Source organism: Dipodomys ordii, unplaced genomic scaffold (assembly GCF_000151885.1).
Source record: "Dipodomys ordii isolate 6190 unplaced genomic scaffold, Dord_2.0 Scaffold207, whole genome shotgun sequence".
In the NCBI taxonomy this organism is placed as follows: Eukaryota; Metazoa; Chordata; class Mammalia; order Rodentia; family Heteromyidae; genus Dipodomys; species Dipodomys ordii.
In genome coordinates this window covers 1,906,488-1,917,832 of record NW_012267423.1, presented here as the reverse complement: position 1 = coordinate 1,917,832, position 11,345 = coordinate 1,906,488, and the positions used below count along the sequence as shown (strand labels likewise).

General features: G+C 39.7%; 1 protein-coding gene across 1 annotated transcript in view; it reads right to left on the bottom strand.

Annotated features, from left to right (window-relative positions):
- Nucleotides 1–3,911: 3,911 nt before the first annotated feature.
- The window catches only part of Slc26a5 (solute carrier family 26 (anion exchanger), member 5), a 31,386-nt gene continuing 23,952 nt past the window's right edge, over nt 3,912–11,345 (bottom strand). The window contains 7 exon segments of the mRNA XM_013035268.1: nt 3,912–4,102; nt 5,301–5,355; nt 6,104–6,310; nt 7,687–7,794; nt 8,843–8,935; nt 9,150–9,219; nt 11,066–11,172. Of these exon segments, the coding sequence (XP_012890722.1) occupies nt 3,912–4,102; nt 5,301–5,355; nt 6,104–6,310; nt 7,687–7,794; nt 8,843–8,935; nt 9,150–9,219; nt 11,066–11,172 (831 nt within the window).

The following is an 11,345-nucleotide window of genomic DNA, read 5'->3' as shown; positions in this document are numbered from 1 at the left end:
TATGAGCTACCCCTCAGGGCTTGAAGAGGATCCATACTCTTCCATTTTTCTGGGTCCCTCTCTGGATAAGATTTACAGTTGGGATCCCACCATTAGCTGCCATATGTTTATGGAAAGCCAGGGTCTATGATAAAGTACCGCAGTTTCCTCGGCCCTGGTCTGCAATCATTTTCAAATATATTCCATCCATCCATGAGGCAGAGATGTATTGTTGACATATTGTGCAGTGTTTGAGAAAAAAAAAAAAACTTTGTGAGACCTTCCTGAAACAAGACTTTTCCAATATTATAAAATAAGACTAGTAAGAATTTGAATCAGGACTAAAAAGTAAGGTGTAGTAAGGCATACACTAGCAACTGTTTAGGCCTGGGAAGAGTAATAAGCTTATACACTAATTCTTTGAAAGATAAAGACAAAACTGTAAGACAAAATTTTACAAAAGGAATTTTCCCACTGTGTGAAGCAAGACATTCAGTGTATTTACATATAGATGAAATGCAGTATTTTTGAACTGCATTCTCAGATGCATGATAGGACAAATATTTTCCCACCTTTGGAAAGATGAAAGTGCTTTTTCTGTACATGATGAAATGCTATTCAAAACAGGTTTTAACATGAAAGAACTGAATAGCAATGTCTATACATAAGCTGTAGATCATTTGTTCCTGTACACAGTACTGTGCAGAAGGCATGTGTTGAGTGTTGTTAAAGAAGATGCAACTAAATATTTGTGATATTGTTTAAATCCTTAAATTCTACTTAAATGGATAAAATGCTGTGGGCCCTTTTTACAAAAGTTATCTAGTATAAGCTTAGTTTCTATAGCTATGTGCTCTTTCAGAAGGCAGTCAGTCTGTGTCAGAACGCAGATGTATCTGATCTTGTGCGTGATGGTTGCACAGAAAGTTTCTAAATGCAAATCTAATTTCACTGTAGGTTGAGCTAACTGGTAACAAGGGAAGGGTTCTGCTTGGAAGCAAACTAGTAAAGTTATTCAGAAACCCATGCTAATATCATGTGCTAATATAACTACTATGTTAATATGCTGATATAATTCTGGGATCTGACCTCTTCTGGCCATGTGTCTTCATGAAAATGAAGTAACTATTAATAAGAAAATGTAGACAAAGACAAACTATTAGCAGCAAATCTTAGCAGAGGAAGCTTCAGATAGATTAGTTAATGCCTGTGCTTCAATTTACTGTGAGTTGGTTGTTAGAAATAACTAGTAAAGGAAAGCCGAGTATGATAGTTCACACATATGATCCTAGCACTCAGGAGACTGAGACCAGACAGACTCAAAAACAAACCAAGCAAAACAAAAACCTAGAAGAGCAAGAACTACTGACAGAGTGGCTCATAAGCTGACCCCTTCAACATTCCATTATAAAGAACGCTGAGAGGAGGATTTTACTCATAAGCTGTGAGTTAAAAAAAAATTTTTTTTTAGTTTATTGTGCTAATACTGGGGCTTGAACTAAAGGCCTTATGTTCTTTCAAGTCTTTTTTTTTTTTTTTTATGGGGCAGCCCTAGGACTCAGGGTTTGAATGCTGTCCCTGAGCTTTTTTTGCTGCTCTACCACTTGAGCACAGCTTCACTTATGGTTTTTTGATGGTTAATTGGAGTAATCTCATAACTTTCCTGCCCAGGATGGATTCCAATCATGATCCTCAGATCTCAGCCTCCTGAGTAGCTGGATTACAGCCATGAACCACCAGCAACTAGATCAAGTGTTTTTGCTTACAGATGCTATTCTACCATTTGAATCATACCTCCAGTTCTTTTTTGGCTAGTTAATTGGAGATTTAAGAGTCATGTGGGTTTGTCTTCCCGTGACTCTCCGATATCAGCCTCCTAAGAATCTAGGATTTCACGTTTGAGCCTCCAGTGCCACCTAATGCCCAGGCATTAGGCTATGAGTTTTGTGAATCATTAACCAATAACTTATGGACTTCCAAGGAATATACTAAAATATACCCAAGGTTTTTCTGAAGAACCATGGTTTTTAAGGCTGCTTCTCTATGAGCAACAACAAAACTAGTGGCTCCCACTGGTCACTGTTGTGACACTTTGAGCATGAAAAAGAATGGTATAAAACACATGAGGCTACAATTATACCCAAAATCTAAACAAATTATTTGTTACCATCTATTGAACCAATTTCTTACTTTGAGGTTACAATTAAATGGAAATAAAGTATTCAGCCTGCCTTTCCAGTAAGAACTAGTTGAAAATGGCTGAATAGCTCAAGTGGAGGAGGTGAAGTTGAGGGGATTAACCAGCTAGGAAATACAAAAAAATGAAAAAAGAATCCACAAACCTTAATAAAATTACTGATTTAGGAAGGGATCACCTGATGTTACAATTCCTGCTTCAGTGGTGAATGGGAAATTGGACATTGATGCCAACTCAACTTCATTTGGATAATACGTGTCCTAAAAGAAGAACTACAGTGCAAGGTTAGACTGCCCTGCTGACCTAGGTACTGGGTAGATAATGTAGATAATTATACAATTTCTTATGTGCTATAAAGCATACATCTTTATGATATATATTCTAGTGCAAAATGTTTAATTCCAATCCATGAGCCTTACGGCATAATTTCTATATTTCAAGTAGTGTAGGGAATCGAAGCTGAACAATAGCATGGGAAGCAACTAGACAAATGCACACAGTAGGAGTCTGTGAGACAACTGTCCTCGTCTCTTTTAGGCAAATGCCAAGAAGAAAGGAGCTGTGCTAGGTGAACATAAATTTAAAGGACTTAAGAGATATGGCTAGTTCAATGGAAGACGTTGCAAGTTTAGACAATTGGGAAATTTGAATATGGTCTGAAGTAAAAATGTTTTGGAATGAGAAAGTGGAGATTGCTGACTAAAAAAATAAAAATGGTTACAAACCATGATGTCTGATCTTATGCTGAGGGACAGTGCCCAGGCCCAGAGTTCAGGCCCAGAGTTCAGGGGGAGGGGCACTAGGAAGGTGGCTCAGTAGTAGAGTGCTTGTCTTGCATGTATGAGACCCTGGGTTCGATTCCTCAGTACCACATAAGCAGAAAAAGCTGGAAGTGGTGCTGTGGCTCAAGTGGTAGAGCCCCAGCCTTGAGCCGAAGAGCTGAAGAATAGTGCCCAGGCCCAGAGTTCAGGCCCCATGACCGACCAAAAAAAAAAAAAAATATATATATGCAGAGAGGTTGGAGGCAAGACTCAACTGGTAGAGCACTAGCCAATGAGCAAAAGAAGCAGGTACTGAGTTCAAGTCCCAATCTCTGACCTAAAAGAAAAGAAAATAATAATATGCAGAGAATAAGATGAAGTAGGATATGTATTAAGATGTTAATTAGTGGTCATCTCTGAGTACTTGAAATTTAATGTTTTCTCTTTTGCTTTTCTACTTTTTTCAAGGTGTCCACAATTCCCTTATGTCACTTCTACAATAAGAAAAAGTTATTTTAAAACAAGAACATCTAGAGAGTGGTGGCTTTCCTTTCTCTGTTAGATAACTGAGTATAAACGGCACACAGCCCAATTCCTTGAGTACAGACAGAACCAAAGATTCACTACCTTTCTGGTGACAGCATATCCCATTTGTGGGTAAAGTACTTACACACAGAAAATTTTATGTGCTTAGCTTGCAAAGATAATACTAAAGAGTCACAGAAATGTCACTACTCAGTAAGTGCAGGCAAGAGGCCACTATCTTTGAAATATTCAATTAAAAAGAACACAAGTAAGATACATCTTGCTATATGCATCATTCACCCTCCAAATCAAGCCTTGTCTACTAGCATTGATCCTTACCAAAAAAAAAAAAAAAAAGCTGGGATCTATTATTTCAAATGGATGGATGGATGGGTTAGGAGTTTTAGGTGAGGCGCTCCAACAACCCTCTCCCAGCCTGAGACCCTCTTCTATGCCTCAGGCGTGGTGGGAGTGGTGTTGGGCTCCAGGTCCTCCTGGGGAGGAGAAGCTGAGGCTTCTTGTTCCAGTGCCTCTCGATGCTGGCTGCCTAGGACTGCGTCATGGATACTGTAGAATAACAGCTCCTGTAAGGCAGGATTTTCAAAAAACCTATTCCGAGTGAGGTCATTCACTACTTGTGCTGGACAAAAGAAATAAGAAGAAAGTTATTTCACTTCCTTGATTTTGGTTCTCAACAGTAAAAGTAATACTTTCATATAGCATAAACATGAAACTCCAATCACTGTCTTCATCACATCATACCTCTCCATCCCCAGGAAGCTACTATTATTACTATTTGGTGTATTCTGCCAGGATCTCAATGCAAATATAAATATATATGAATATATATTCTGGCTGCTGTGATAGTGCACACCTGTAATCCCAGCCCTTGGGAGGATGCGGCAGGAGAATTGTGACTTTGAGGCCAGCCTGAGCTATATAATGAGAACCTGTCTCAAAACCAAGCAAAAGCAAAAACAAATATTTTCCTTATTACCAAAAAATACACTGAACAAATCTTTGCATTTGTACTTTTTAACAAATGACTATCTTCTGTTTGGTTACACAGATATAATCAAGTTTTTAGCTGTTTTTTTTTTCAGTTGACACTTGAGTTTTATTCAGTTGTTTGCTTTTATAAACAATTTTGTGATGACCAAAATGATATAGATGTACATTTTGCTGTACTTGCAGCATCCAAGGCAAAGGCATTTCTGCTCTTTTCCAATCATCCCTTCTGTCAGTCTCTCTGTGACCCTCCTGCCATAGCTTCCTGAGTGCTAGGATAATAGGTACGTATGAATTTCTTCTTCTTTTTTTTTTGTCTAATACTGGGACTTGAACTCATATGTAACAGTTATTTATTTATTTACTTATTTAGTCAGTTGTGGGGCTTGAACCTCTGGGCCTGGGCTCTGTCCCTCAGCTCTTCAGCTCAAGGCTAGCACTCTACCACTTTAGTCACAGCGCCACTTCCGTATTTTTTCTGCTATGTGGTGCTGAGGAATCGAACCCAGGGCCTCATGCATGCAAGGCAAGCACTCTACCATTCAGCCACCTTCCCAGTCCCAGACATAATAGTTTTGCACACTGGCTGGTGCTTCCCCACCCCCCCGAGTCACAACTCCAACCCCATGAATTTAATTTTTAAGGACTATTTTAATCAAAATATGATATAAAACAATAGCAGGCAAGGTATTCTAAAACCATTGCACACTGTACACATGAATGGAATTATTACAATGAATCCCACTCATATCACTAATGTTTGCTATTGCAAATGTAAAATTAAAAAAAAACTAGAATGCCAAGACATTCCATCTTAAAGGTGTACTCACCACTGCATCCTGCTAAATATACATAAATACCGACATCTCCGTATTCCTTTACAATCTGTAATAATGTTGAAATAAAGTTTAGTTTCTCTAGATTCTGCCACTCACAAGCCATTTTCTACCAATATACTTTTTTTTACCTTGTGTTACTCAGCTTCAATAATTAGCATTTTTAGCTAATCCGTGAAAAGTAATTTTGCAGTTAAAAAATTTTTTTCCCACAGTGATAATTAGTGGTATCAAAAATATTAAAATTGCTGGGCACCAGTAGCTCCTGCACGGGTAACTCAGGAGGCTGAGATCTGAGGATCACGATTGAAAGCCACCCACGCAGGGAAGTCCTTGAGACTCTTATCTTCAATTTACCACCAGAAAGCTAGAGTTCAAGTGGTAGAGTGCCCACAATGGGACAGAACTAGGCTCTGAATTCAAGCCCCAGGACTTGGCACAAAAAATATTAAAATTTACTTAGGTGTGGCCTTAGGTTTTTAAAAAGAATCTTATAGAGACAGACAACTGAAATATTTGACAGATGAAGTGATAACAGGCGTGTGTTAAAGTAAGAGAAAGTAGGTGAAAGGTATAAATGAAATCAGATTGTCCACAGATTTGTAATTATTGAAGCTGAGTGACAGCTACATGGAGATTTAGTATGCCATGCTCTTAACTTATGTATGCTTAATTTTTTTTTGCATAATCAAAAGTTGAAACAACAACAACACAGTGTGACAAAGGCCTGTAGTCCAATTCTCTGCAGTGACTGATATGAGAGTGGCCACAGAGAGTAGGGTCAAGGTGATGCTTACCCCTGCCAGAGTTTTTACTCCAACAGAATCAATAAAATTGACTTGTGTAAAATCCAGGATGATAGTGTGGACAGTCTCTCTGGGAGGCATGAATCTTTGTAGTTCTTCGGGAAATGTGTTTTTGATGACAATTGGAGGATATTTTACTTCGTCATCCTCCTCCTCAGGCTTAGTGCCATCTTCTTCAGGCTTGGTACCTTCTGCATCCTTTGTCAAAAATGAAATCAAATCAGAAGTCTATTTACAACTTTTGGTTTTGGATTTCTAATGGGAAATCAGCCCTTATGTCTGCAAGTTACTGCCTATGCCAAATTCATTCTGGAATATTTGTTACATTCAGCTTCGTAATATGACAAAATGTACATGTACATGTACAGAACACATAGTTTTAGCTCAACTTTTGTTTTGTTTTTGTTTTTTTTGGGTCTGAACTCTGGGCCTGGGGGCTGTCCCTCAGCTCTTCAGCTCAAGGCTAGCGCTTTACCACTTGAGCCACAGCACCACTTCCGGCTTTTTTCTTTTTTTGCTTATGTGGTGCTGAGGAATCGAACCCAGGGCCTCAGGCATGCAAGGCAAGTTCTCTACCACTGAGCCACCTTCCCAGCCCCTCAACTTCTTTTTCATCTCTTCCCACTGCTCCACATTTTTTAACCTAACACAATCTACACTTCTTAGTCAATTTCTCCATTTTGTGATAACTTCTAAAATGGTTCTAATGTGTCAAGCATGACAGCTCATGAGTTACCATAAATTTGAACAGCAAAAACAAGTCTTTGAGCTTTTCATCTATCAGCTGACTAAATCTATAACAAAGTTCCAATTTACCATTAGAGAGTGTGTAGTATTTCTTTTTTTTTTCTTCTTCTTCTTCTTTTTTTTTTAAGTGTTGCCAGTGCCAGTGACTCATGCCTCTAATTCTAGATCTCAGAAGGCTGAGATCTGAGGATCATTGTTTGAAGCCAGCCCAGGCAGGAATGTCTATGATATTTTTATGCCCAATTAACCACTAAAAGCCAAAAATGGAGCTGTGGCTCAAGTGGTAGAGTGCTAGCCTTGAGCATAAAAACTCAGGTACAGTTCCCAGGCCCCAAGTTCAAGCCCTGGGTCTGTTTTCCTCCTAGTTAATTTTTATTTTTTTCAAAGCATTGTATTCAATATTTATTTTAGAAGTATCCTCATAACTAATCTTATGACATACTTTTTTTTTTTTTTTGTCGGTTGTGGGGCTTGAACTCTAGGCTTGGGCGCTGTCCCTGCGCTCTACAGCTCAAGGCGAGCACTCTACTGCTTGAGCCACAGCACTATTTCTGATTTTCTAGTGGTTTATTGGAGATAAGAGTCTCATGGACTTTGCTGCCCGGGCTGGCTTTGAACTGTGATCCTCAGATCTCAGCCTCCTGAGTAGCTAGGATTACAGGCGTGAGCCACCGGCGGCCAGTTTATGACATACTTTCAATGCATAGAGGATAGAGTTTTTCCATTAGTAACTTCATGCTGTGCTTAGGTTTCAACTATGAGGAAAGATGGAAGGCACTGCAGACCAAGAGACAAAGAGAAGTAATCGTACAAAGACCTCAACTCACCACTTTGACCACTGTCGCGTTGGCCATATTTGCATTTCCGACCTCCTTAGCATACTTTCTCATGGCCTTTCTTCTTGCACCCATTATGAGAGCTGGGTTCACTCCAGTCTTCACAAAACAGCAATGTTATAAAATCACTTCATAGCTGCCAGGGAACCACTCAAATTCCACCAAATCTTCAATTCTCTCCCCATGGAACTTTCTGTGCCTAGTCCGGTTCTACCTTGCCTATGATAACCTGAACTAAGTTACTCCACTAAGAAAATATTAATAGATTTTCTTAATTTTTCTTTTCTCAAATCATTGAAGAGAAGTTTTAGAGTGCTATTTACCACTTAGGTTTCTCAGATTCTTATAATTAAGACTTTGTCAGTTGATAGTTGGGGTTAAATTATAAACAAAACCAAAGAAACCCACATATCCCCCAAAGAAAATTTAAGATTATTTTTTCACTTTCTTTTTCTTTTTTTTTGGTTGGTCGTGTGGCTTGAACTCTGGGCTTGGGCACTGTCCTTGTGCTCTTTAGCTCAAGGCCAGCACTCTCCTGCTTGAGCCACAGTGCCACTTCTGGTTTTCTAGTGGTTTATTGGAGATAAGAGTCTCACGGACTTTCCTGCCTGGGCTGGCCTTGAACTGTGATCCTCAGATCTCAGCCTCCTGAATAGCTAGGATTACAGGTGTGAGCCACTGGTGCCCGGCTATATTTTTTCACTTTCTTAAGGGAACATATATGCACATGTTATTTTAAAAAATGAGTAGTGGCAATAGCTGCACAACCATACAAATGTATTTATTGTCACTCACTGAGAATGTTTAAATGGTAAATTTAGGTCATGTATACTTTATCACAGTCAAAAAAGGAGGGAAATGTAACTCCTTTAACCAGAAACAAACCATTTGACAAAATGGATATCAGGATGCTGAAACATGGGGAAAGACAGTGGGGGGGGGAGGGCTAAGAATAGAAGGAGGCACGGTGAGCAAATATGGTCATTATATTCAATGTACACTAAGTTCAATAAAGAGAAAGAAAATAAAGGAGAGGGACAATGAAATGGCATGATAGTGTGAGGGAGACATTCAAACGGCCCTGCCATCCCAGCCAATCCAAAAGTCCCCTGCTGAGAGCAAGGACTAAGAATTTCTTGTGACTCACCTTTCTTATTAATGCATTGCTGTATAAGTCACTATTTGCATAGTAAATTGGAGCATTTATTTGGAATATCTTTATTCCAGGAATTTCTTTCACCTGAGAAGTGAAACAGAGAACACGTTCACATATTAGAATGTATGTCAGAATGAGAAGTGCCATTGCCTCCCTCCTCCAAAGTGAGCATGAATATAAAAATTGGGAAGGCTCTCCTCTACCCCCTTTCACTTTTTCTTTTTTGTCTTGGGTAAAAACACTTATTAGACAATCACATCGTACGACATCTTTATTAATATACTGGAAAAGGTCCTACCTCCACGTATGCGTCTATGTCAATGTACACGTCAGTGTCAGGAAGCTGTCCCAGGACTTTGTAGCTCGGACTAGAGACAGAGAGTGACAGCATGTGATTTAAACATGGCGTGTATAGATTTGCTAGTAAATTCCAGGATGCTTGATCGTGGCCTGGTGCCTTGGCGGAAGGTCTCATGCATAGCATATTCCCAGTGCCATTCTGTTGTGCATGGAGCGACACTGTGATTATTCATGGGAACTGAGGTCCCTCTGACTGGGGAAGCTGGGCTTCCAAGCATGAGGATTTCAACAGGCAGAGGAGGCCTGGGCTGTCTTGACTAGCCAGAGCACCCTGGCACCTGATTTGTGTAGGCTTCAATCTGACTGCTCCCGGCAAAAGTCAGTCCCCATTTACTTTCTTACTGACACTACGGGTAAGGGAATCTCTTTCATAAGCTCCCATGGGTTTTATTACAGTATCTCTGATACTTACGGTCATGCAGTACTTCACTTACACCTGCCAAGGCACATGTAATTATATTTCACAGTTATGATGGAAGATGATAAACTGTGGCCTAAATATCAGTCTCTAGATTCATACAAACCCACGTCTGTGTCATTGTCACATTACACAGTGATCTTGGGAAAGTTACCCAATCACATGAGGACTTAGTTTCCTTACTGTGGAGTAGGGCTAAGTAAGAGTCTTTGGGTTGTTGTAAGGATGAAATGTAAAAGTATAAGTATTTGTAAATATCTGACAGATAAGTAACTGATAATTTAGCACCATCACTGCTTCATTACCATTATTTGCATTATCATTATTATGTGGCTGTCATCCTTAGGGAAATGGAACCTTTTTGGAGGGAAGGCCTGTGTCTTATTTACTGCAATATCCTGAGAGTTTAATGCCTTCCTTGGAACATAACACACTCAACAAATATCCATTTTATTTAAGGAAAATTATAATTACTTTTACAGCACCAAACTGTAAGCTCTCTAGGGGAAGAAGTTAACACTCCATCACATTTCTAGTATCCATACTGTATGGGTGTGGTGCTTAGGACCTACTCGTTGAATGAAATGATTGTCTTGTAACCACCTCCTGATAGGTAGCAGCTGATAATAAACAAGCATCCTGAGTGATGGCCAACCCCAGCAAGACCACCAATGAGTCAGGCACTGTGCAAACGTCTCTACATGCCTTCTCATTTAAATTTGCGATAACTATTTAAGGTAGCCAGTATGAGTCCCTTCTTACACATGCAGCATGGAGGTTATGTTTAATCACAGAGCTCACCCAAGTATAGCCAAGATCTGAACCCAGTTTCATCTGATTCTAAAGTTCTCTCTATCTTTGTGGTGATGTTTTTTAATGCCAACAGAATATTTTTGAAGTATTTGATACCTAACTTACTGGGCTTAGCTTCCTCCCAGGAAGAAAGATGATAGGTTATAGTGGCCCAGAATAGAGGAAGAGTACCGAGGGAACTGCCACACTTCTAGCAACTTTTTTCATTAGTTATTTTCACTCTATGCCAAAGCTTACACTGCTGTGATCCTCCTATTGGTGATTCCTCTTGTTGCTAGGGATGACAGAAGTGCACCACCATGCCCAGCCATCCTATTTTCCCTGAAGTTTAGAAAACAGGTACACACTACTACAATCAACTTTGAGAACTTCTTTTTGTCTGGACTGGCTTTGATCCTAATGCCCTGATCTCTGACTCCTGCATAGCTAGAAATACAGGCTGGGACACTATATGGAGCTTTTTATGTGACATTCCATTTATTTAGTCAGTGGGCCACATGAATATTATACCACTCACACTAACTAATAATAACCAAAGGACTCTACTTTCAATAGCTTATGCTTAAAGTCAACCTTGTAATCTCAGGCAGGACACTCACAGCCACTTCAAGATGGATACCCACCTCTGTGTTCTATAAATCACAGTCAGCAGAGCAATGATGACAGCAGTAATCAAACCGTAGTCCAATCCCAGGAACAAGGAGGACACAAAAGTGGTCAGCCAGATGGTCTAAGTGAAGGTCAGAACACGTTATAGAGAAGCAGGCTAAAAACTCCATAAGAATGAAGCACACAGGGGCTGGAAAAGTGGCTCAGTGGTAGAGCACTTGCCTTGCATGCCTGAGGCCCTGGGTTCAATTCCTCAGCACCACATAAGCAAAAAGAAAAAAAGCCGGAAGTGGC